Source organism: Dendrobates tinctorius, unplaced genomic scaffold, assembly GCF_039654945.1.
Source record: "Dendrobates tinctorius isolate UK_male_01 unplaced genomic scaffold, ASM3965494v1 ptg000023l, whole genome shotgun sequence".
In the NCBI taxonomy this organism is placed as follows: domain Eukaryota; kingdom Metazoa; phylum Chordata; class Amphibia; order Anura; family Dendrobatidae; genus Dendrobates; species Dendrobates tinctorius.
In genome coordinates, this window is record NW_027361691.1 from 5,994,208 (window position 1) to 6,022,071 (window position 27,864).

The following is a 27,864-nucleotide window of genomic DNA, read 5'->3' on the forward strand; positions in this document are numbered from 1 at the left end:
CTGTCGGCAGATCTGTAACTAAAGCTATTAGAGCACGCCTGCGGGCTCTCCTGCCTTCTTAAAGGGACAGCGTGCATTTTTCAAAAAGAACAAATAACCAATGGCAGCGCACTGGCTGCTATTTCTGGCCTCTCCTCCACAGGAAGAGCGCCGGAGCAAAGAGTATTAATCATTGCTACATCTGGTTCTCTTGCAAACCTGTCTGCACTGCGTCAGCAGTCTCTATGCATTCTCTAATGCTATCTGTCTCCACAGAGTATCAGTATCCTGATCTTCCTGGTTACATTTGCAACCATTTGGGCGAAAGCCATCCCGTTCCGTCAACAGCCATCCGAGTCTGAAGACTGTGTGAAGGTCACTGGAACCAACTCCTTACCAACTACCCAGATCCAGGACCCGTCTCATTATGGTCTCTGCTGTCACTTCTGTTATCCCTTTTGGTCCCGCTGGGACAGCTGCCACGTGTCCGGGGTCTAACTGGAGGTAGAACCTGTGACCTCCGGGTATTCCATTCTGGTCCTGTCAGAGGGGCTTTACTACGGGTACCACTAGTCATGCCTCCTTCGGAGTCCCCCGGACCGTGGTCCCGAGGTTCCACTTTAAAAATAAAAAACGAATGCTCTAGCATCCCAATGAGACAACATTCATGGATCACGCACACGACTCCGAAACTTTGTCTATGGATACTAACATTTTTCGGCAGATACATCAGCTTCAGAAAAATAAGACAAGACCCCAGTGTCCACTAATCTTCACAAAATGCACTACACCAGATTCACACCATCGAATGTCATAAAGTCAAAACCTCTTGTACTTCACGAATGTTATTTTTATCTGAATCTACAAGTAGGCGACATTACAAGGTTATGGATGTATACAGCTCGTATGTAGCTCAATAGAAGCTGTATACATCTGGCCCATTAGTAATGACGAAGGGAAATTACAATGTCAAACCAAATCAAAGTCAAACATATTGGCTGCAACTTTCACAAGTTTCAAATTAGCGAGAATCTGGGTTTTTTTGTCATTCGATTTGCTTGAATCCACAAAAAAGGTGGCCACCATTTTGCTGGACTCTTTTTAGGTCTTGGAAGGGGTAAAAAAAAAAACCCCTAAATATTATACTCACTTCATCCCTCACCTTCCACTGAGGCAGCTCCCTTCCCAGTCCCTGCTTTCTCTCTCAGGTCTTGTGGAGTTGTTTGTAACCCATGTGAAGACTGGAGGAAGCGAGTGGAGATCTGGGCGTGGAGCTACAGGACAAGTAAGGGGCGAAGTGTGCAAATATTTTTTTTTTTTTTTTTTTAAGCCCTCTACTTATTATGCTTTGGAGTTTGGAGAGATCTTAGAGTATAATAATCTTTAATTGTGATAATCTGCATCAAATACATTCTATGAATGAATCGAATTTACGGGAATTTTGTGCGAATCTCCTGAATTCCATGAGATTTGCTCATCTCCATTGTCAAGCAAATCTTTAAAGCATGCCCCGTGCCTAATGGTGCCTAACAGAAATCAAGCAAAAATGTCCTATTCTAGGCAATACTAATTGGTTAAGTGACTCGGTACTTACAGTGAGTGATATCAGGAGGCCCATATGGATCTGTCATATATATTGTTGTGGGTTTTCCCACTTTCAGGTAAACTACATCAGACGTGTTCTTCAAAATCGCTACGGCTTCCTCATGAGTGACTTCTTCTAAACTGTAATTATTTACCTGGAGAGAGAAGATCAGAAGATCACAGGGGGTCACCAGGCAAAAATGGTGGCTCACGTATGCTATACGGGTAAACTAAACATTAATGGGGTTGTCTGTTTAAAAAATACACATTTTTTGAGACCCTATTAGAAAATCATAAAGTAGAGGTTGTGGTCCCCCATTCAGGATCATCATGGATTACACAGCAAAGCTTTAGAACGTCCAGGTATACCCATTAATTACATGGACAGCCCACTGATATAAATAAAGAGTGTGTAATACTTCACTCCTCCTGTAGGAGGGCTGTAGGGAAATTGAACACTTGGTGCCAGACTTGCCCACCAATTAAAGTTGCTCGATGTTCATCAAAGTGGTCTGAAAATTTAGAACCTTTTTTGATCGTGAGTATTAATTTATCTTTTACTAAGGGTATCTCTCTACTATCTAGTTGTTTCAGTCAGGGAGCTGTAGTTCTGCAAGAGTTGTAAAGCTGTAGGTTAAAGACCACTGGTTTCAAAAAGTTGAAACAAAAATTGAATTTTTTTAGACTGATTGGGTAAGAAGAGTCACAGTTTGAGGACCTTACAAGCAGTCTTGATCTTCACGACACTACCGGGCTTCTGGCAGCCAATGATTGATTGGTCACTTTTTAGTAAAGCCAAGTATTTGACAGGTGTCAGACTGATGGGGTTGCACCAAGTTCTCACCATTAGTAACCTATCCCCCACTTGTAGTCGTCCATCTTTTTGTGCTGCTCCTCCTTCGATAATTTTGGTTACATATATGCTGTTGTCCCCGGGAATGTGTTGGTTTCCGACTCCTCCGGCAATACTGAAACCCAAACCTGGAGAGAACCGAGATAAAAAAGCAACATTTCTGAAGATTTGAGTGGAAGTCTCATAAAGCCAACACCTTACCCCATACCTTATATGGGTATCATAATAGATTAGAGTCTCCTATTTCATTTAACAGGTCAAAAGTGGCCAGTTTTTTGCTTTTTGTTTTATTCCCGCTGCACTCATAAAAATTCAGTTTAGATTATTTTTTTCCGACATACAGTTACAGAGATGTGGGCCTTTTTTTATTCAGTTCTTAATTTTTTTTCAGTCTTTACCAAGGGGGACGTGGCTCACAGGGCAATTATGCACAGCAGCCTAAGGGCACGCCCCTGAGGAATCCTGGGAGCACACACCATGGTAAAGACCATAAATATTAGCACTAAATAAAACAGGATCATATATCTGGAACCGGGTGGCAAACTTAAATAGAAAAAAATGGAATACTCAAGAGAATAGTAGGAATAAAATAAGAGTATTTGTGAACTTTTTTTCTGCTGATCCTTTGATCATTTTGATTACATAAATGCTGTTGTCTCCAGTAATGTGTTGTTTCTGACTTCTCCAACAACATGAAAACTCAAAACTGAAGAGAACCGAGAAGAAAACAATATTTCCATACCCCATACCCTATGAGGATGTCATAATAGAGAAGGGTCTCCCATTCCCAACAACAGAGCAAAAGTAAAAAGTTTTTGCTTTTGTTTTATGCCAACTGCTCTCCTGAGTATTAATTATTTTCCTTTTTTTTAATTCTGCTACACAGTTCCAGAGATGTGGCTCTTATTTATTCAATCCTAATTTTTATGGTGTTTACCAAAGAGGGGCGTGTCTCACAGGATAATTATGCGCAGCAGCCTAAAGACACGCCCATGAGGAATCCTGCGAGACACATATCTTGGCAAAGACCATAAAAACTAGCACTAAATAAAAAGGACCATATCTCTGGAGCTGTGTGACAAATTTAAAAAATAAAAGTCATATTGAGGGGAACTATAGGAATAAAATAAGAGTGCTTTTGACCTTCTTCCCTACATGTAAGTCAAGTATTTTTTACCCAAATGGGTGTGGTCCTCAAGTTTTAACTTTGAGTTTCTTCTTGAAGACCACACCTACTTGGCTAAAAAAAGACTATATTTTACAAACTGGGAAAAGGAAGTCATATCTCAGGAACGTAGAGGCGCAAGCAATATAGCGGCGGATTCAGGAGAACAGCCACATTTACATAATTATGGCAATTGACAGTTTTTAATGTCGCTCAACTATATTTTATCCATCAGAGAAATGTTGCAAAAAATGTGTTTCACTACATGCAGACTACACGTGATCATAGCTCATGGCTTTAGGCTAGATTGCCATAAAGTGATGACATTTACCTTTCGGCCCTTTAAAAAGTTTAATTTCTACGACAGTTTCAAGGATGGGTCTTCTCCTCCGGACGTAGAGGTGGACAATGGAACCAGCTTCTTTCAATGCTTCCACCGCTCGGCTGTGCGACACTTCACAAACATCCACTTCATTCACTCGGAGGATACAATCGTTCACCCTGGAATAAAGCTGACATTTCAGACTTTGTCCTTTCCACGTCCTTCACAGTGGCAGGACAGACGTCCTTGTGCATTAGATAAGTTCCGCATTTCGGAACGTAGGCATTGTATGAAACAAAAGCTGAGATGTATATGCTGTAGTGCGCGCAAAGGACAAGGACGCTATATAATACAGTAGGCTGTGGTATAGGAGCCGCTGTGTCTTATCATTGGCATGTTCCGTGCATTTTATACACACAAAACTTTGATAGAAGTCATGTATGTAAGTCAGGAAGAAGTCATGGACAAGGGAGTATATCGAAATCTAACCGTTCTATGGCAACTTTCAATCATTTGTTCTATCCTATCATTATAATAGTAACTAGAAATAGGCCCGATGCTATCGCATCGGGAGTGCGGTGACAATATCTGTTACTGCGCATGCACGGGAATAGCGCTGACGTGAATGTCAATTGCGCATGTGCAAGTGACACTGCCGCGGTGCCTTATGGGATTCGGGGACAGCGGCCGGAAGTATCAAACTGGCGATTATATAGATAGATAAGGCAATGACAGCCAATGTCTGAGACCTGACATTAGGCCAGGATCACACAAGTGAGGAATATGGCCGAGTCTCGCATGTTAATACCCGGCATTGCCGCCGGCACTCAGGAGCGGAGCGTGCGGCTCCATGTATTGCTATGCGGCCGCACGCTCCACTCGGCCGTGTTTCTCGCATGTGTGATCCCGGCCTTAGGGAGATTCTGTGACCAGAACAACTATACAGATACAGAACCCAGACCAGACCTGCAGGAATAACCAGACATTGTAACCTCTAAGCAGAGATCCAGACCTCCCCGATAAATATAGAACTCAAACTAGACTTACTAAACTAATACATTCCTCAGACTAGACTCTCTAAACTAGTACATAGACCAGGCTGGGCCAAGTAATCTAAAATAGACCCCCTAAAAAATACAGACTCTAAACCAGCCCCGCTAAACGTATACAGAACTCAGACCAGACCCCCTATACTAAATCAGAGCCCAGACCAGCCACCCTAAAATTATACAGCCCTAAGACCAACCCCCCCCAAATAAGAGGCCTCAGGCCAGACCTCCCCCCCAACAAAAAAAATAATACATACCTCAGACCAGGCCCCCCAAAATAATACAAACAATACAGACCTCAGTTCAAACCCCCTAAATTAAAATACCTTTGGCCAGACCTCAGACCGGACCCCCTAAACAAATCCAAACACCAGTCTAATAACCCTAAACTAATACAGACACCAGACTATCCTCCGCAAAATAATGCAGACCTCAAACCAGCCCATTAAACTTATAAAGACCTCAGGCCAGACCCCCTAAACTAATATAGACCTCAGATCAGACCCCATTTAGTAATACAAACCTCGGACCAGGCCCCCTAAACTAATACAGACAGCAAGCCAGGCCCCCTAAATAAATATACACCTTAGACCACCTTAATAAATACAGGCTCGTGTACACAGCTCTACCACCACTGCAATGCCCACCATTGTGGTTTTCAGGCTGGTATAGAGTTCTGATTCATGTGATGTTGTGGTGATCGGATAATTCCCCTCTTTGTTACCTTCTGATGTGATCGTTGGATTGTTTCTTGCAGAATGAAGAGGCGACCTTAAGTCGTGATTCTAAGGGGGACGCTTTGGCGATATTAGGCCCTGGGCACTATATACAGTATTAGGAACAACGTATAGAGCATACAGGGTCTTATACTTCATTATGTGACCAGGATTATCAGTCACTCGACTGCAGCGGTGGCTGGCGGCGGCATGTCACACTGATTTAGGCTGAACACATGTGACTCTCAGAGATCAGCCGCCGCGTTCAGGCACAGCTGATCCCCCAAACGGGGCCTGTCTCTTCACTCCCCACAGGATGCAGCTGCCTCTTCATCGACTATATTCTAACCACTGTCTAGAAATGAAAGATATATGTATCTAACATCCCTTAATCCTAACATCTGGTCAATGTCGGGTATTTCAATGGTCGCCGACGTTTCAATAGGCTTACTACAACAAAAGAACCAAAAGTAGCAATCGCATACCTACAGTAAAAAATTAAGGTACAGGAGCACAAGTACTCTACACTGCCGCTATACAGACATATACATACACTATATACATGCACTGCGATCAATGAATACATGAACGCCACTATCACTATACACGGACAAAAGGAAGGTGCTTAGTTAACACATTTTTTTATAAAAAAAAGTCACTTCAAAGTGCAGACCACTAGTTGTCTCCCATCTTTAAAACTGATTGTCAAGTCTAATCCACCTCCTGCGGCAGAGTCACAAAGATGGATTACAGGAAGTGGGAGTGAGTTATTATCTCTCTACAGGAAGTGGGGGTGGGTTATCTCTCTACAGGAAGTGGGGAGTGAGTTATCTCTCTACAGGAAGTGTGGGTGGGTTATTATCTCTACAGAAAGTGAGGAGTGGGTTATTATCTCTCTACAGGAAGTGGGGAGTGAGTTATCTCTCTAGGGGAAGTGTGGGGGGGTTATCATCTCTCTACAGGAAGTGGGGAGAGGGTTATTATCTCTACAGGAAGTGGGGAGTGGGTTATTATCTCTACAGGAAGTGGGGAGTGGGTTATTATCTCTACAGGAAGTGGGGAGTGGGTTATTATCTCTACAGGAAGTGGGGAGTGGGTTTTTATCTTTACAGGAAGTGGGGAGTGGTTTATTGTCTCTCTAAAGAGAGTGGAGAGTGGGTTAGTGTCTCTCTACAGGAAGTGGGCTCTCTACGGGAAGTGTGGGGGGGTTATCATCTCCCTACAGGAAGTGGGGAGAGGGTTATTATCTCTACAGGAAGTGGGGAGTGGGTTTTTATCTTTACAGGAAGTGGGGAGTGGGTTATTATCTCTACAGGAAGTGGGGAGTGGGTTTTTATCTTTACAGGAAGTGGGGAGTGGTTTATTGTCTCTCTAAAGAAAGTGGAGAGTGGGTTAGTGTCTCTCTACAGGAAGTGGGCTCTCTACGGGAAGTGTGGGGGGGTTATCATCTCCCTACAGGAAGTGGGGAGAGGGTTATTATCTCTACAGGAAGTGGGGAGTGGGTTTTTATCTTTACAGGAAGTGGGGAGTGGTTTATTGTCTCTCTAAAGAAAGTGGAGAGTGGGTTAGTGTCTCTCTACAGGAAGTGGGCTCTCTACGGGAAGTGTGGGGGGGTTATCATCTCCCTACAGGAAGTGGGGAGAGGGTTATTATCTCTACAGGAAGTGTGGAGTGGGTTATTGTCTCTCTACAGGAAGTGGGGGGGTGGGTTTTTATCTTTACAGGAAGTGGGGAGTGGGTTATTGTCTCTCTAAAGAAAGTGGAGAGTGGGTTATTGTATCTAAAGGAAGTGGGGAGTGGGTTAGTGTCTCTCTAAAGGAAGTGGAGAGTGGGTTATTGTATCTAAAGGAAGTGGAGAGTGGGTTACTATCTCTCTACAGGAATTGGAGAGTGGGTTATTGTCTCTCTAAAGGAAGTGGGGAGTGGGTTATTGTCTCTACAGGAAGTGGGGAGTGGGTTATTGTCTCTACAGGAAGTGGGGAGTGGGTTAGTGTCTCTCTAAAGGAAGTGGAGAGTGGGTTACTATCTCTCTACAGGAATTGGAGAGTGGGTTATTGTCTCTCTAAAGGAAGTGGTAGTGGGTTATTGTCTCTCTACAGGAAGTGGGCTCTCTCTCTACAGGTAGTGTGGGTGGGGTTATTATCGCTCTATAGGAAATGGGAGGGTGGGTTTTTGTCTCTACAGGATTTGGGGGCTGGTCTTTATCCCTATACAGGAAAAGAGAAAGGGCTTTGATATCTCTAAATGAAGTTTGGGGGGGTCTTTGTCTCTCTACAGGAGGAAGGTGTGGCTCTTTATCTCTACATGAACTTGGAGGTGGGTCATTATTGCTCTACTGGAAGCCGGGGTGGGTATTTAGCTACAGGAAATTGGGGCAGATTTTGTCTCTCTACAGGAAGTAGGGGTGTGTCTTCATCTCTACATGAAGTAATGGGAGAGTCTTTGTCCCTCAGCTCCTGCTCTCCTGACTGTCACACTGCATAGCAGAGACAGGCTTTCATTTCAGGGTATCCAAGCCATTTGACAACAGCAGAAGTAATGGATGCTGGAAAGTAAAGAAAATATATTACAGAACCTATAGTGCTGGCAGAATGTTGCTGAAAGCTGTGGGAGATGATGACATCCAGAGTACGCTTTTATTATGACTACGTGTGAAAGGACAGATACAATACCTCCTTTATAGTGTATAGTGCACCCAGAAGTCCTAGGTGAACAGAAGCATATTCCAGGGATGAAATACTCACATTGGATGACTGTGACTGCAATGATCAGGTTTTCAATGACATATCAACTACAGTTAAAGTGGTTGTTTAATAATCTGCACCCATGGCTGTCTCTTTAGACTGCTTAGTCTACGTTTACACCATCTTGGTTGTCATATTTTGAACCACCAAACTTGATAGACAGCGCCACAGACTAGACTCCGAAATAGTCTATTTCGCAGATAGACTATGGAATTGTATTTTAGAAATTGGCAGAGATTGGTCTTCCAGCAAGGGATGGCACTGATTTGCTGCAGGGCTGATGTTCTATATCTGTCAGTGTCCTAACTCTCCTGACTCAAATGGAACATCGAGGCTGCAGCCAATCAGTGGCCTCTTGATAACCTCAGTTGGACGAGGAAGCGATGAGATCAGTGGCAGACGTGGTCAGTAGTGCAGTGGAATGGTGGGGGTCGAGGAGGTTTGGGGTCTAGTAGATGAGGGAGGCTTTTATTTTAAGGCCTCCATATTATATAGCTGACCACCCCTTAAAAGGACAGAAAAGTGTTCATACACCAATACATTCTCAACAGGTGATGGAGGACAACCCATCATCTAGAGATCAGAGAGCGGCAATTCAGAAAGTTATGTGTGTATATAATGTATAATATTACTATCCTACCTAATCTATACTTTGAGCAGCACAATAGGGCTGTCATTAATATACCACCCTCCAAGTGTAATAAAATTACTCTGCTCATTCTGCCCCAGTCTATACAGCAAAGCTGACAAGAGAGTTGCAGGAAACAAGAAGTGTACATTATCTTTCCTCTGCTCTACTGGCCGGAATGAGTACTGCAATTTGTTTTTTTATGTGGATAATGAAAAATAACATGGAAATAAAAAACAAATGCAGCATATGTTTATATGTTTTATGTCATTACCAAGTTACAATTGTGATGGAAATATATATGTATTTTATATAGATCTCACTTGCCTGCACATTGCTAGATAGATAGATAGATAGATAGATAGATAGATAGATAGATACACCGTGTGCAGAATTATTAGGCAAGTTATATTTGAGAGGATTCTTTTTATTATTGAATAACAACTATGTTCTCAATCAGCCCAAAAGACTCATAAATATCAAAGCTTAATATTTTTGGAAGTTGGAGTGTTTTTTTTTTAGATTTGGCTATCTTAGGAGGATATCTGTTTGTGCAGGTAACTATTACTGTGCAGAATTATTAGGCAACTTAATAAAAACCAAATATATACCCATCTCACTTGTTTATTTTCACCAGGTAAACCAATAGAGCAACACAACATTTAGAAATAAACATTTCTGACATTCAAAAACAAAACAAAAAAAATCAGTGACCAACATAGCCACCTTTCTTTACGTTGACACTCAAAAGCCTTGCATCCATAGATTCTGTCAGTTGCTTGATCTGCTTACAATCAACATTGCGTGCAGCAGCCACCACAGCCTCCCAGACACTGTTCTGAGAGGTGTAATGTTTTCACTCCCTGTAGATCTCACATTTTATGAGGGACCACAGGTTCTCTATGGGGTTCATGGGTCGCCCTCGCACGCCCAGGGCAGCGGGGTACTCGGTACCGGGCCGGTGTCGAGGCGGGAATGTGTCACAGCAGCGGTGACCCGGTCCGTGGCCCTGGGCGCCCAATCTCAATGCCTGTGATGTTAATGGTGTTAGAGCTTATATGAATAGTTTGTGACGCCACCCGTGGTATTAGGGAAGTGAGGTGTTAGCCAACGCTGCATGCAGATCCACTGGGACTGATGGTGTGGTGCAGCAGAGATGGTATAGCTCCCCACAGGTGGAGCTGTAGTCCCAGGGCAGTGGAGGTGCAATAGATGAGGAGAGCCAAAAAAAAAGAGAGCCAAAAAAAAAAAAAAAAAAAGTTCTAAGTCTTATCCTCCTATATATTCAGACATAGCTTGGGGATAGCATTTATGCAGGGGGCATTTATGCACACTTTATCCAAGTACAGTTTATCAAAGTACTGGCAGTTATAACATGGCAGTTAGACAGGGCAGGAGCCAGGTAAGACATTTACTGTATATACATCTACTCCCTGTACATTTGGAATACAACAAATATATACCATATGCATTTGTGTAATTTTAATCCTGGCCGCTGCATTCACACACATCCACCGCCCTGGCATTAACTCTCTACACTCCATCCACATTGGCCCCTCGCTTCTTGCCTCTCCTATGTATAGCACTCATGCTCTTTTCACGTTGTTAAACTGCACATATCCAGTCAGTCCCACCATTCAACATCAGAGACGCTCTCACAAATCACTTAACCATCTGCTCACTCTTTCTATCCTCCTTCTCCTAGTCGCAGGAGACATTGCTCCCAACCCTGGTCCCCCATGTTATAGAAAGTCAAACCTCCCGACTGCTACACTCAGAAACCCCTCTAATCTTATTAATATTCCCTGCATGCCATCTGTCTCTCTTAATTGTGCACTTTGGAATTCTCGCTCAGTGTGTAACAAACTCTCCTTCATTCATGACTTTTTCCTTTCTAATTCTCTTAACCTCCTGGCTCTTACTGAAACCTGGATCCAGCAGTCAGACACTACCGCTGCTGCTGCTCTTTCATACGGGGGGCTTCACTTCTCTCATACCCCAAGATCAGACAATAGAGCTGGTGGAGGCGTTGGTCTGCTCCTATCATCAAAATGTACCTTTCAGGTTATCCCTCAACTACCCTCACTTGTCTTCCCTTCTTTTGAGGTCCATGCCGTCAGACTCTACACCCCCTTCTCCATGCGAGTGGCGGTGGTGTATCGTCCTCCCGGCCCCTCCCATCAGTTCCTGGATCATTTTGCCACTTGGCTTCCACATTTTCTCTCCTGTGACATCCCTACCCTCATCATGGGAGATTTCAACATCCCCATTGCTCTTCCCCTCTCACCATCTGCTACTCACCTTTTATCTCTAACCTCCTCATTTGGCCTTTCGCAGCTTACTAATTCTCCAACGCATGAAGACGGAAACTCCCTCGACTTGGTCTTCTCTCGGCTTTGTGCAGTGGATGATTTTGAAAACTCCCCTCTCCCGCTCTCTGACCACAATCTTCTTTCATTCTCTATCAAGAACTGCCAGGCTGCTCAGGTCACCCCCACTGTCCAGACTTATAGAAACATACAGGCCATTAACACCCAGAAACTTATGAAGAACTTGCAGTCATCATTGGCCCCTATCTCCTCCCTCTCATGTCCTGATTCTGCATTGAAGCATTACAATTAAACACTTCAAACTGCCCTGGATGAATTTGCACCCCCTATAAATAGAACACCACAACGCAGACGGCGACAACCCTGGCACACGGTGCAAACACGTTTCCTGCAGCGGTGCTCCAGGTGCGCCGAACGTCTGTGGAGAAAATCCAATCTACCCGAAGATTTCATCCATTTTAAGTTTATGCTTAGAACATACAACACTGCCCTTCACCTCTCCAAACAAACCTATTTCAACACCCTCATCACCTCACTGTCCAATAACCCGAAACGTCTCTTTGACACTTTTCATTCTCTACTCAATCCAAGAGTACAGGCCCCAACCACGGAGCTCCGAGCTGACGATCTGGCCAATTACTTCAAAGAAAAAATTGACCAGATCCGACAGGAAATTATCTCCCAATCACCTCATACCATGCACTGTCCTCCCTCCCCCACTGCATCTAACTCACTCTCTGATTTTGAACCAGTCGCAGAAGAAGAAGTAAGCAGGCTCCTTGCATCTTCTCGCCCAACTACTTGCACCAGTGACCCATTTCCGTCACAGCTCCTCCAGTCCCTTTCCCCTGCTGTCACCCCTCACCTAACTAAAATATTTAACCTCTCTCTCTCTTCTGGTATTTTTCCCTCCTCATTTAAGCATGCCATCATACATCCACTACTTAAAAAACTATCCCTCGACCAAAACTGTGCCGCTAACTATAGACCTGTCTCTAATCTTCCCTTCATCTCTAAACTCCTGGAACGCCTGGTCCACTCCCGTCTTATCCGCTATCTCTCAGAAAACTCTCTTCTCGACCCTCTCCAATCCGGTTTCCGCTCTTTACACTCCACTGAAACTGCCCTCACTAAAGTCTCTAATGATCTGCTAACAGCTAAATCAAATGGTCACTACTCCATGCTAATTCTCTTGGATCTCTCTGCAGCATTCGACACTGTGGATCATCAGCTCCTCCTCATTATACTCCGTTCCATTGGCCTCAAGGATACAGTTCTTTCCTGGTTCTCCTCCTATCTCTCTGACCGCTCCTTTACTGTATCTTTTGCCAGTTCCTCCTCCTCTCACCTTCCCCTTACTGTTGGGGTCCCCCAAGGATCGGTTCTAGGCCCCCTCCTCTTCTCCTTGTACACTGCCCCTATTGATCAAACAATCAGTAGATTTGGTTTCCAGTACCATCTCTATGCTGATGACACCCAATTATACACTTCTTCTCCTGACATCACGCCAGCCTTTCTAGAAAACACCGGCAATTGTCTAAACGCTGTGCTAATATCATGTCCTCACTATATCTGAAACTGAACCTGTCAAAGACTGAACTCCTGGTGTTTCCTCCTTCTACTAATGTACCTATACCCGACATTGCCATTTCTGTGTGTGGTTCCACTATTACTCCCCAGCAACAGGCCCGCTGTCTTGGGGTCATACTTGATTCCGAGCTTTCCTTTGCCCCCCACATTCGATCACTGGCTCGCTCTTGTCATCTGCACCTCAAAAACATTTCTAGAATTCGACCTTTTCTTACCTTTGACTCTGCAAAAACTCTTACTGTTTCTCTTATTCATTCTCGTCTCGACTATTGTAACTCTCTTCTAATCGGTCTCCCTCTTACCAAACTCTCCCCTCTCCAATCTGTCTTGAATGCTGCAGCCAGGATCATATTCCTCACCAATCGTTACACCGATGCCTCTACCTTGTGCCAGTCATTACACTGGCTACCCATCCACTCCAGAATTCAGTATAAACTTATTACCCTCACCCACAAAGCCCTCCATGGCTCAGCACCACCCTACATCTCCTCCCTTGTTTCAGTATACCACCCTACCCGCGCCCTCCGTTCTGCTGATGACCTGAGGTTAGCATCCTCAATAGTCAGAACCTCCCACTCCTGTCTCCAAGACTTTACACGTGCCGCGCCAATTCTTTGGAATGCACTTCCCAGGTCAATACGATTAGTCCCCAATCCCCACAATTTTAAGCGTGTCCTGAAAACGCATTTATTCAGACTGGCCTACCGCCTCAACACATTAACATAATCTATCCCTGTGTGGCAGAGCCAAAAGTTTTACCATAACCAGGTTCCCCGCATCATTCTCCCACATGCTTTATGCATCCATTAGCCCTCTGTGTCCGTACTGTCACACACCTAACATTATGGCTGGTCCATACAATCAGGGCAACTGTTACCACCCACCTTTCGTGTCTCCCTCTTTCCTCATAGACTGTAAGCTTGCGAGCAGGGCCCTCATTCCTCTTGGTATTTGTTATAATCTACTGTATGTGATTATTGTTATGCTGTAATGTCTATTGTCTGTACAAATCCCCTCTGAAATGTAAAGTGCTGCGGAATATGTCGGCGCTATAAAAATAAAATTTATTATTATTATTATAGGAGAGGCGCAGAATGGTATGGATGATGTTACCCAGATGTAGCGGTGCTGGAATAACTGGAGGACACCAGAGTATGCGGTTCCAAATCTTTACTCACTGTTTGTAGTTCACACAACTGCCTGCCTCCGTACCGTGTTCTCCAGGTCAGGGCTCCAACCAACCTCCAGGCAAGATAGGATTCTCCCTTCCACACTCCGCCAACATGTACTTTACTGAACGACTCCTCCAATGCGCCTTTAGGTGCGAAGCACTCCAGTACTTAGTTACCCTGGAATGCCTCTCTCTAGGTGTTCCTAGTCTTTACTTGTATGACAGACAGCTGTAGCCTGCTTCGGGGACTCCTCACTGCGTCCCGGCTCTCTATTCAGTTGCTGTTGTATCCCAAGTCTATGATGGGAGCAAGGCGTTAGCGGCTCACTACTCCTCCGGTGTTTGTTGCCGGACATAAAGTTCCAATCAACCTCGGGGACCGGGCCCCGGCCTCTGCGCTCTCTGGACTGGAAGGGTGCTCTCTCTTTCTCAACCTGCTTCCCACCGTCCTTCTCTTCTCCTTCGTTCCGATCTGTTCTGTCTCTCTTATGGAAGGATAGGTTATCAATCTTATCAGTCTCTTTCTCTGGTCTTTCTCGTGCCAGCAGCCCAGATCACTGGGACCTGCTGCAGCACGCCCCTCAGACACCCATCTTTTCTCTTCTCTCTCCACTAACCAACTGACCACCAACTCTCACTCTTTTATATCTAACTTCACCCGCCTCCCCAGCACCTCTCGTGTTATGAAGCCAGGGACCACAAAAGGCACCCTATGACCTTTCCAGCATAAAGCATGGATGGGTCCCTGCTGAACTATCCTGTGTGTGGGGTGCAGGTGTTGGAATGCGGAAAGGAGTTCCCAGCCTACCTGGATGGTGGGGCACTACACCTTAGGAGAAGGTGCAGTACCTCTGTGGCGACTGAAGCATCAGGGGCACCACATTCAGATCAGGTGAACAAGGGGGCCATGTCATTATTTTTTCTTCTTTTAGACCTTTACTGGCCAGCCACGCTGTGGAGTATTTGGATGCATATGATGGACATTGTCCTGCATGAAAATCATGTTTTCCTTGAACGATACCGACTTCTTCCTGTAACACTGCTTGAAGAAGGTGTCTTCCAGAAACTGGCAGTAGGTCTGGGAGTTGAGCTTCACTCCATCCTCAACCCGAAAAGGTCCAACAAGTTCATCTTTGATGATACCAGCCCATACCAGTACCCCACCTCCACCTTGCTGGCGTCTGAGTTGGAGTGGAGCTCTCTGCCCTTTACTGATCCAGCCTCGGGCCCATCCATCAGGCTAATCAAGAGTCACTCTCATTTCATCAGTCCATAAAACCTTAGAAAAATCGGTCTTAAGATATTTCTTGGCCCAGTCTTGACGTTTTATCTTATGTTTCTGGTTCAAAGGTGGTCGTTTTCCAGCCTTCCTTACCTTGGCCATGTCCCTGAGTGTGGCACACCTTGATCTTTTTGATACTCCAGTAACGTTGCAGCTCTGAAATATGGCAAAACTGGTGGCAAATGGCATCTTGGCAGCTTCACGCTTGATTGTCCTCAATTCATGGGCAGTTATTTTGCGCCTTTTTTTATCAACACACTTCTTGCGACCCTGTTGGCTATTTGCCATGAAATGTTTGATTGTTCGGTGATCATGCTTCAAAAGTTTAGCAATTTCAAGACTGCTGCATCCCTCTGCAAGACATCTCACAATTTTTGACTTTTCAGAGTCCGTCAAATCTTTCTTCGGACCCATTTTGCCAAAGGAAAGGAAGTTGCCTAATAATTAAGCACACCTTATATTGGGTGTTAATGTCATTAGACCACACCCCTCTGTTTAATTGGGAGCAGCCGCAGCACGCACACAGGAATATATCTATCCATCAAATTTCCATAACACAATTATATGTTCTATTGTGTAGAAATTTTAGTTAGAAAATAAAGATATAATGACACGTTTAGCCTTCCACCTGGAATAAAAAGTCTTCACGTAGCCGAAATTAAGGATAAGAGCGCTTTAGTAGATTTCCAAACTAATTCGCATTTCTTATACTTTGGTTTCAGGTATAATGATTAATTACATGAGTTGTGCTGCAATCATTAATACGGTTCAAAGGATAGAGCAAGATTATGTTGGATGGAAAGGGAATAATTATATGCAGATCATAGACATTAACTGAGATCATGAGCGAGTGACAGACAATTGCCTTGCTTATGATGCAAAGTACAGATGAGTCCTCCCTTATATGTTCTTAAATTTGGTTATAGATACCAATTCTTATAATGCAAAATTCAATATATTACCACGGTATGCGGACAAAACCTTTGACAGGCTGCAATTCACATCACGTCCACTAGGTGGCCACTTATAGACACAATTATTATAAACATCTCCCGGCAGAGTATTTTATCATCATGCTTTTTTAAAAGCTGGTAAGCTCACTCCACAAATATTTAGATATGTTGAGTAAAGAGGAAAGGTAAGGAATGACACATTTGTACATCTGTGTACTTATAAGCGACTCTACATTTGACTGGCATTAAAGTTTAGAGCGTGTCAACCAAAAGCTCTTACCTGAGTCTTCCATCTTCTGCTGCTGCTCCTCCTGGTATAATCTTTGTTATAAATATTCCTGGGTCATCACCTACATGAGGGTTATCTATTCCTCCAGCGATACTAAAGCCAAGACCTGAATTTCCCTGTAAATAAAATTTAAAAAAAACAATGAATCAATCACAATACATCTCAATAAAGGCTCTGTGCTGTTCCAGCTAATATAAGGGTTATCTCCCTACTAGAATCTATATTGACACTTTTAGATTTGCTGCAGACTTTCTATTGTGCTTCTGTTGTCACCATAACACATTTTTCCTGTTACTCCTCCTATTTTATGAGCTCATATCCTTCAGTACCATCTTGTTCTGTACAGAAATGCATCTTGGAGCTGGAGAGAGGATTTTTCATTGACCTCTCATGTAATTTTTCAAGATCCATTCAATAAAATCACGGTACATAAAATCTCGTCCATTGCATCTTACGCACTGGATTATCTACATACAACTAGTCATTCTAGAAAAGTCAGGATAGGAGCTCACTATCTTCACATTCCTCAGGGTTCACTGACTTAGCTATTGAAATGACTCATTTTTCGAGTAGAAGCCAAAAGTGAAGCCACCAGTGCTCGGACACCTCTAAACTCTTACTCACCTGTCTCGGCTCCAGGGCAGGGCTTTGCTCTCTTTCCCTATTGCTGGTGTCCTTTTGCTGTGGTCTACACCAAGTTTATTTATATATTACACTTTCTCATATCGTGCCGTCATATTCCACAGCACTTTACAAACATTATCATCACTGTCCCCATTGGGACTCACAATCTAAATTCCCTACCAGTATATTTTTGGGAATGTGGGAGGAAACTGTAGAATCCGAAGTAAACCCATGCAAACACGGAGTGAACATACAAACTCCTTGCAGATGTTGTCTTTCACTCAAGACCTTTTAAAACAGACTCAGACATCCATGTGTGTCTAAAGCGTTGCGTAAGATTTGCATTCAGTTACCGTGAGAATTGGATTTTGCCTCACCATCAGGTTCTCTCAGTGAATAATCATCTCAGCAAACTCCTGTTTGTTTATTCAATCTGCCTTTACTTTGTGGCTCAGACCTGCAGTTAACCCTTAGTCTTCTGTAAGCATAACAAACTCTTCTCTGGAACTGTCCACACTACTGATGATGCTGCGACAAAATGTGTCTTGTCTGGAAACGTTTGCCTGTTCCTAACTGCTGCCAGTGGCTATTCAATTGTTTACTGATTAACGCTTCGTCTGCTGTAAGCATAATAGATTCTGCAGCTGTTCGCAATACATTTTGATGCAATTTAAGCACTTATTATATACATTTTTAGTTCACTACTGGATCTATATCTTCAGGCTTTTCCTGCTCCACTTATCTGCTTGCAATCTAGCATGCACCGATGTTTTGGGCATAGTGTCCTTTGAAAAGTCCTGCATGTTGTTCCATCACCTTTGGTTTATGTTGTTCAACCTGACCTGTGGTTTAGAGAATGCACCTGGTGAGCGTATAATATAAAAATATGTATTTTTACTAATCATCCTTTGTTTTCTCTCTTAAAGTGACGAATAATGAAGCTGCGGGATTAGAATTCTACTATAGAGCTTTTTCTATCTGAGCAGAATTAGTAGGACAGGACATTTTCTTATTTTCTTCATCCCATAAAGGACGGTCTCAGCTGATAGACTCGCCAAAAGATAATGCAGGTCTCACAAACAAAGCACTGCTCAGCGTCAACCCATTAAAATGTTAATAAGTTGACTTCCCGAGACTCCAGTTCATGGTATTTCCATTCCAAATGAAAAAGCAAAGATCCGAATCTTCGCAAATATCATCCAATTCATTGCACATTAGCCTCGCAGTTGTCTCAGCCTTGTGGTGTAAAGTATTGATTCTGCATGACTTATCCTCAGAGCTGTGTGGGCTGCAGACAGCTGATACTCTCACGGTGTCTACAGAAGTTAGAAATAAGACTAAAGCACATATATGTAGATTTTTTACACCAAATCACTGGGTAAATCCTGGGTGGGTGGGAAGAAAGACCGTGGGTGCAATATTAGGTGCCCATTTTTGGCCATATACTTTTGATGACTGTCTCCAGTCCTACCCCCATAGATATTTCAAGTAGTATTATTCTAGAAAACTGTTGTAAATTCATTGATGAGTCGTCCACAATATTTTTAACACACGGGTTGGAGACAAGATTTTTTGACACTGATACAAAAGAATTACGGGATTCCATATTTTGAAAATCGGCGTTGATGGAGGAGCATGTGGTCAGACTTGTCCATCAGCCTCCTCCGAATGCAACACAGTGCACATGGGAACGTTGTTTCTCAAAAGGAGGGGAATGATGGACAGGTGTGGTCACATTCTCCGAGAACCTGTAATGCCTACACACTCCTCAACATTGAAATTGCAATAACAAGAAGATAAAATCATGGAATTCTGAAAATCACTGGATGGAGACATGTTACCGATGTGCAAATTGTGAAAAAGTGGTAACAATTTTATTTTAAAACATTTCTATTTATCCAGTATAGCATGAGCTCCAACTACATAAATCTCCGCACTTACACACCTTGGCTGCCATCACTGAGGTTATTAAGGAAAGTTCTGACGCGATGAAAGCACTTCCACGAATCATCAACATCTGCTGCTGGCAGCTCCTGTGGGATCACTCACAAATGACGTCCCATCTGCTTGAAGGGAGACAACTTGCAGCCTGGCATTGTCTTGTTGAAAAAGAGCTCCTGGGACACTTTGGAGAAATGGTGGCAATACTGGGTCCCCCACCAAATCAATGTAATGACTAGCTGTTAGTGCACCATGAATGAAGACAAGAGGGGTCAGGCTACTTTAGATTATGCCACACACCATTGCTGTAACGTTCCCAATTGTGAAGCCCTCTTCATGGGGTTGCCCACGTGATCTCCAGATTGAGACTGAAGACTGGATTGGCAGAGTGGAGGCTGGAAGTGATACCTATCCTCTTTAGCGATGAGACTGCTTTCGTCTTGAATGCAATTATAACTGGAGATTGGTATGGAGACCATGAGGGCAACATGAAGAGGGCTTCATGGGGGAAGGTCACATCTGTCCTACTCCCAGGATTATGGTGTTGGGTGACATAATATATGGTAGCAGGACCCATCTAGTTCTCATTCCAACTATACTAACAACTTGGTATTACCTTGATTTGGTGGTGCGGTCATTTCTCCAAAGCGTCCCGGGAGCAATTTTTCAACACAACGATGCTTGACCTAAACGTGTCACCACGGATGCAGCGTCTCCGGACTTTTCTCCCATCGAACATATCTATGGGGTGTCATTGGTCGGTGTTCACACAGGAGCTGCCAGCAGAGGATCTTGATGATTTCGATTTACCCAAGTGCATTCAGCGTGCAGAACATACCTTAGACAACCAGTAATAATCTCATTGCCAAAGCTGTAAGTGCCAGGATTTCTGCATGTGGCACTCATACTCCATAATGAAGAAATTCAGATGTTTTGAAAATTTAGTTTCCATTTTTTTATCATTTGCAGATCAGTAACTTCTCCATCGGTGATTTCTATAGTTCCACAACTTTTCTTTCTTGGCGTTGCAATTTCAATGTTGAGTAGTGTATTAATAAGGGACAGAAAATCATGTCTCAAATACTTAGGATTAAATAAAAAATAAATTGGCCAACCCCTTTAAGAAGGTGGAGAGGACAGAATATTCCTATATGTATTCCACTTGGTGTGTCTCTTTAAACAAATTCTTATCACACAGTAATTTACCATCTGTCGGCATGGTTTATTTAAAGCTCAGTGATTTTATATTTAATATGCATGTATCAGTCTCTCGAGTGTTACCCCTACCATCTGTGCCCGGACTGACTGATTTTAATGTTATTAATTTATTTTCTTCATTTTGTCATAAGCCTCAGCTTCTCAGATAATAAAGGGATTATAAAGGCAAAACAAAGCGCCCAACATGTCCTGGGACACAGCACTGGGAGGAGATTATTACCATGTGTCACTGTCAGCTTGTGCCGAGTAATAGACTTTATATTAATTGGCAAGAGGAATGTGATAAGCTCATTACTAGATGAGATCAATAATTGTGCCAATTACTGCTTTCACAAAAAAGATGAATTACTCTACTGTGCAAGCAAGGAAGACAATAACATTGCCCTCTATAAACAAGAATATAACTACTATAATACTGCTCCATGTACAAGAATATAACTACTATAATACTGCCCCTATGTACAAGAATATAACTACTATAATACTGCTCCTATGTACAAGAATATAACTACTATAATACTGCCCCTATGTACAAGAATATAACTACTATAATACTGCCCCTATGTACAAGAATATAACTACTATAATACTGCCCCCTATGTACAGGAATATAACTACTATAATACTGCCCCTATGTACAAGAATATTACTACTATAATACTGCCCCTATGTACAAGAATATTACTACTATAATACTGCTCCTATGTACAAGAATATAACTACTATAATACTGCTCCTATATACAAGAATATAACTACTATAATACTGCCCCCTATGTACAAGAATATAACTACTATAATACTGCCCCTATGTACAAGAATATAACTACTATAATACTGCCCCTATGTACAAGAATATAACTACTATAATACTGCTCCTATGTACAAGAATATGACTATTATAATACTGCTCCTATATACAAGAATATAACTACTATAATACTGCTCCTATGTACAAGAATATAACTACTATAATACTGCTCCTATGTACAAGAATATAACTACTATAATACTGCTCCTATATACAAGAATATAACTACTATAATACTGCTCCTATGTACAAGAATATAACTACTATAATACTGCTCCTATGTACAAGAATATAACTACTATAATACTGCCCCTATGTACAAGAATATAACTACTATAATACTACCCCTATTTACAAGAATATTACTACTATAATAGTGCTCATATGTACAAGAATATAACTACTATAATACTGCTCCTATATACAAGAATATAACTACTATAATACTGCCCCTATGTACAAGAATATAACTACTATAATACTGTCCCCTATGTACAAGAATATTACTACTATAATACTGCTCCTATATACGAGAATATAACTACTATAATACTGCCCCTATGTACAAGAATATAACTACTATAATACTGCCCCTATGTACAAGAATATTACTACTATAATACTTTTCCTATGTACAAGAATATAACTACTATAATACTGCTCCTATATACAAGAATATAACTACTATAATACTGCCCCTATGTACAAGAATATAACTACTATAATACTGCCCCTATGTACAAGAATATTACTACTATAATAGTGCTCCTATATACAAGAATATAACTACTATAATACTGCTCCTATGTACAAGAATATAACTAATATAATGCTACCCCCTATGTACAAGAATATAACTACTATAATACTGCTCCTATGTACAAGAATATGACTACTATAATACTACCCCTATGTACAAGAATATAACTACTATAATACTGCCCCTATTTACAAGAATAATACTACTATAATAGTGCTCATATGTACAAGAATATAACTACTATAATACTGCTCCTATATACAAGAATATAACTACTATAATACTGCTCCTATGTACAAGAATATAACTACTATAATACTGCTCCTATATACAAGAATATAACTACTATAATACTGCTCCTATATACAAGAATATAACTACTATAATACTGCCCCCTATGTACAAGAATATAACTACTATAATACTGCCCCTATGTACAAGAATATAACTACTATAATACTGCCCCTATGTACAAGAATATAACTACTATAATACTGCCCCTATGTACAAGAATATAACTACTATAATACTGCCCCTATGTACAAGAATATAACTACTATAATACTGCCCCCTATGTACAGGAATATAACTACTATAATACTGCCCCTATGTACAAGAATATTACTACTATAATACTGCCCCTATGTACAAGAATATTACTACTATAATACTGCTCCTATGTACAAGAATATAACTACTATAATACTGCTCCTATATACAAGAATATAACTACTATAATACTGCCCCCTATGTACAAGAATATAACTACTATAATACTGCCCCTATGTACAAGAATATAACTACTATAATACTGCCCCTATGTACAAGAATATAACTACTATAATACTGCTTCTATGTACAAGAATATGACTATTATAATACTGCTCCTATATACAAGAATATAACTACTATAATACTGCTCCTATGTACAAGAATATAACTACTATAATACTGCTCCTATGTACAAGAATATAACTACTATAATACTGCTCCTATATACAAGAATATAACTACTATAATACTGCTCCTATGTACAAGAATATAACTACTATAATACTGCTCCTATGTACAAGAATATAACTACTATAATACTGCCCCTATGTACAAGAATATAACTACTATAATACTACCCCTATTTACAAGAATATTACTACTATAATAGTGCTCATATGTACAAGAATATAACTACTATAATACTGCTCCTATATACAAGAATATAACTACTATAATACTGCCCCTATGTACAAGAATATAACTACTATAATACTGTCCCCTATGTACAAGAATATTACTACTATAATACTGCTCCTATATACGAGAATATAACTACTATAATACTGCCCCTATGTACAAGAATATAACTACTATAATACTGCCCCTATGTACAAGAATATTACTACTATAATACTTTTCCTATGTACAAGAATATAACTACTATAATACTGCTCCTATATACAAGAATATAACTACTATAATACTGCCCCTATGTACAAGAATATAACTACTATAATACTGCCCCTATGTACAAGAATATTACTACTATAATAGTGCTCCTATATACAAGAATATAACTACTATAATACTGCTCCTATGTACAAGAATATAACTAATATAATGCTACCCCCTATGTACAAGAATATAACTACTATAATACTGCTCCTATGTACAAGAATATGACTACTATAATACTACCCCTATGTACAAGAATATAACTACTATAATACTGCCCCTATTTACAAGAATAATACTACTATAATAGTGCTCATATGTACAAGAATATAACTACTATAATACTGCTCCTATATACAAGAATATAACTACTATAATACTGCTCCTATGTACAAGAATATAACTACTATAATACTGCTCCTATATACAAGAATATAACTACTATAATACTGCTCCTATGTACAAGAATATAACTACTATAATGCTACCCCCTATGTACAAGAATATTACTACTATAATACTGCTCCTATATACAAGAATATAACTACTATAATACTGCTCCTATATACAAGAATATAACTACTATAATACTGCCCCTATGTACAAGAATATAACCACTATAATACTGCTCCCATGTACAAGAATATAACTACTATAATACTGCCCCTATGTACAAGAATATAACTACTATAATACTGCCCCTATGTACAAGAATATAACTACTATAATACTGCTCCCATGTACAAGAATATAACTATTATAGTACTGCCACTATATACAAGAATATTACTATTATAATACTGCTCCTATGTACAAGAATATAACTACTATAATACTGCTCCTATATACAAGAATATAACTACTATAATACTGCCCCTATGCACAAGAATATTACTACTATAATACTGCTCCTATGTACAAGAATATAACTACTATACGGCTGTGTGCACGCGATGCAGATTTGCAGCGGTTCCGCAGCGGATTTTACCTCGCAGAAACGTTGCATATCCGCATTGTGATGTACAGTGGCCTTAAAATCAATGTAAAAAAAAACCGCTGTGCAAACGCTGCGGATTTTTCCGCGCGGTTTTCCCGCGGTACAAAATCCGCAGCATGTTACTTCTTTTGTGCGGTTTTCCATCTCCCCTGTCACCAAATCCGCAGGGGGAAAACCGCACAAAAACCGCATGAAAACCGCATGAAAAATGGAAGAAATCCGCAGATCATTTGACCTGCGGATTTCTTCCATTCTGCGCGGAAAAATCCGCAGGGCCAAAAAGTACGTCTGCACTCAGCCTAATACTGCTCCTATATACAAGAATATAACTACTATAATACTGCCCCCTATGTACAAGTATATAACTACTATAATACTGCCCCTATGTACAAGAATATAACTACTATAATACTGCCCCTATTTACAAGAATAATACTACTATAATAGTGCTCATATGTACAAGAATATAACTACTATAATACTGCTCCTATATACAAGAATATAACTACTATAATACTGCTCCTATGTACAAGAATATAACTACTATAATACTGCTCCTATATACAAGAATATAACTACTATAATACTGCTCCTATGTACAAGAATATAACTACTATAATGCTACCCCCTATGTACAAGAATATTACTACTATAATACTGCTCCTATATACAAGAATATAACTACTATAATACTGCTCCTATATACAAGAATATAACTACTATAATACTGCCCCTATGTACAAGAATATAACCACTATAATACTGCTCCCATGTACAAGAATATAACTACTATAATACTGCCCCTATGTACAAGAATATAACTACTATAATACTGCCCCTATGTACAAGAATATAACTACTATAATACTGCTCCCATGTACAAGAATATAACTATTATAGTACTGCCACTATATACAAGAATATTACTATTATAATACTGCTCCTATGTACAAGAATATAACTACTATAATACTGCTCCTATATACAAGAATATAACTACTATAATACTGCCCCTATGCACAAGAATATTACTACTATAATACTGCTCCTATGTACAAGAATATAACTACTATACGGCTGTGTGCACGCGATGCAGATTTGCAGCGGTTCCGCAGCGGATTTTACCTCGCAGAAACGTTGCATATCCGCATTGTGATGTACAGTGGCCTTAAAATCAATGTAAAAAAAAACCGCTGTGCAAACGCTGCGGATTTTTCCGCGCGGTTTTCCCGCGGTACAAAATCCGCAGCATGTTACTTCTTTTGTGCGGTTTTCCATCTCCCCTGTCACCAAATCCGCAGGGGGAAAACCGCACAAAAACCGCATGAAAACCGCATGAAAAATGGAAGAAATCCGCAGATCATTTGACCTGCGGATTTCTTCCATTCTGCGCGGAAAAATCCGCAGGGCCAAAAAGTACGTCTGCACTCAGCCTAATACTGCTCCTATATACAAGAATATAACTACTATAATACTGCCCCCTATGTACAAGTATATAACTACTATAATACTGCTTCCTAGCTGTGAGGTTGTGTTTTGTGGATCTCCTCATGTCTGGAGCAAGCCCGAAGAGGGGCCATCCTGGGCGGGGAAGCTCCCCTGGCAAGGCCCAGGCTTCCCGGCCTACACTGGGACTAGCCTCCCAGGCTTCTACTAATGGGAATGTTAATCCCAAAGCCACTGTGAGTCCAGTGAATGCAGCGAGTCAAAGCTGCAGCAGTTCTGTGAAGGAGGAAAAAGCTGTGAGTAAAGTTTTGGGAGGAAAACCTTCTCCAAGCCCAGCAAAGAAGCAAGAAGGAAAAGTGTTGGTGAGTGATGGAAACCAGCAGAATGTGAAGTCTTGTTGCTCCCCAGTCAGTAAGCAGCTCCTGCCAGGTGCACAGGTGAGATCGGCCCCAGCTGTGCAGATCACCTCTCCAGCTTCCAGGCAGAGACGGACGTCTTTGGAAAGGCAGACAATGCAGGAGAACTTACAGCAGCATGGCAGTATGGCGCAGTCAGGACGCACACGGTCACAGTCAGGTGGCAGCGATAAACCTGCTGCGGAGCCTGCATCCAGCCAAGGGGCCACAAAACCATCCGTGGTGGACCCGCACAAGACTGTGTTCAAAACCCCTGTACCTGTGGTCAAGACTAAACCTGTGGAGCCGGCGCATGCACCCGAGCTGCAGCTAGCGGATGAGATACCGGGACTTGTCCGAAAACTGGGTGAGTTACAGCAGCAAAAAAAAGTGCTGCAAATGGAGGTAGACTTCATCTATAGCCTAAAGACCACTAATCCTGCCAGTAATGACGCGTATGACCTGAGACTGAACACACTGGGTGTACAGCTGGCGAGTGTTGTGCAGGACACTGAGTCTGTGCTGGAGAGCATGGGGCCCCTGGCAGAGACCTACAGGAACCGCGAGCGGTTCGCCTCCTATAAGCAGGACTGTGCTGTAGAGGCCAGGACCCCTGATGTTCAGGACGGGACCCCCCAGCAGCGGACACGGCCAGTGTTACAGGCTGCCCGCTTATGCTTCGAGGAGGGAAAACAACTGCAGCAGCAGCAGCAGCAGGCAGCTCAGTGTGAACAGGAGCATGCACTTCAGACTGCAGCAGAGGCACCACAGGTCCCAGAATGCCCCACACAGGAGCAGGACAGTGTATGTGAGACTGTTTGTGCTGATGAGGCCGAGGCAGCCGAGTGTGAACAGGAGCACACACTGCAGACTCCAGCAGAGGCACCACAGGTCCCAGAATGCCCCACACAGGAGCAGGACAGTATACGTGAGACTGTTTGTGCTGATAAGGCTGAGGCAGCTCAGTGTGAACAGGAGCACACACTGCAGACTCCAGCAGAGGCACCACAGGTCCCAGAATGCCCCACACAGGAGCAGGACAGTATTTGTGAGACTGTTTGTGCTGATGAGGCCGAGGCTGAGGCTGAAGCACAGACTGTGGCTGGGGATGCTGTGCCCATGGGGTCGGGGGTTGGAGGGGTTTCACATTCTGTAATGGACGTCGCACTGTCTGATAATGATGCTGCTCATGATAATGTGCATGATATGTGTGATTATCCCCCTTTGCCATCTAGTCCACAAGGTGTGACAGCCCCCCCTGCTGCAGGCCCTCTCCCTGTCAGTCAGCCCAGTGTGACCCGGCAGGTGCCCCCCAGGAATGCCTGGAGCCGCGGCGCCCCATCCTTCACTTCCAGCGCCAGGTATACCGGTCAGACATTCAAACGCATTAATGTGGTGCGGTTTAAATACATAGGTGCCAAGGAGGATCTGCCACAATGCAGGTATGTGGTGAGAGAGCTGCTCTGCGGCCAGATGGGGTTTGTGGCAAATGAGATTCTGGCAGTGTCTAATCTTCAGGACAGGCAGGGCTACGAGGTCAGCTTCAAGCTCATGTCTGACCTGGATAGA

General features: G+C 42.1%; 1 protein-coding gene across 10 annotated transcripts in view; it reads right to left on the reverse strand.

Annotated features, from left to right (window-relative positions):
- The window catches only part of DLG2 (discs large MAGUK scaffold protein 2), a 1,750,933-nt gene that overhangs the window by 558,144 nt on the left and 1,164,925 nt on the right, over positions 1–27,864 (reverse strand). For all 10 annotated transcript variants that reach the window (XR_012231010.1, XM_073569196.1, XM_073569195.1 and 7 more), the window contains 4 exons: positions 16,647–16,771; positions 3,913–4,082; positions 2,408–2,544; positions 1,574–1,718 (listed from right to left, as the gene is read on the reverse strand). Coding sequence is in view for 9 of the 10 variants with exons in the window: in XM_073569196.1 (XP_073425297.1) it covers positions 1,574–1,718; positions 2,408–2,544; positions 3,913–4,082; positions 16,647–16,771 (577 nt within the window). In the remaining variant the exon portion in view is untranslated. The remainder of the gene's footprint in view (positions 1–1,573; positions 1,719–2,407; positions 2,545–3,912; positions 4,083–16,646; positions 16,772–27,864) is intronic.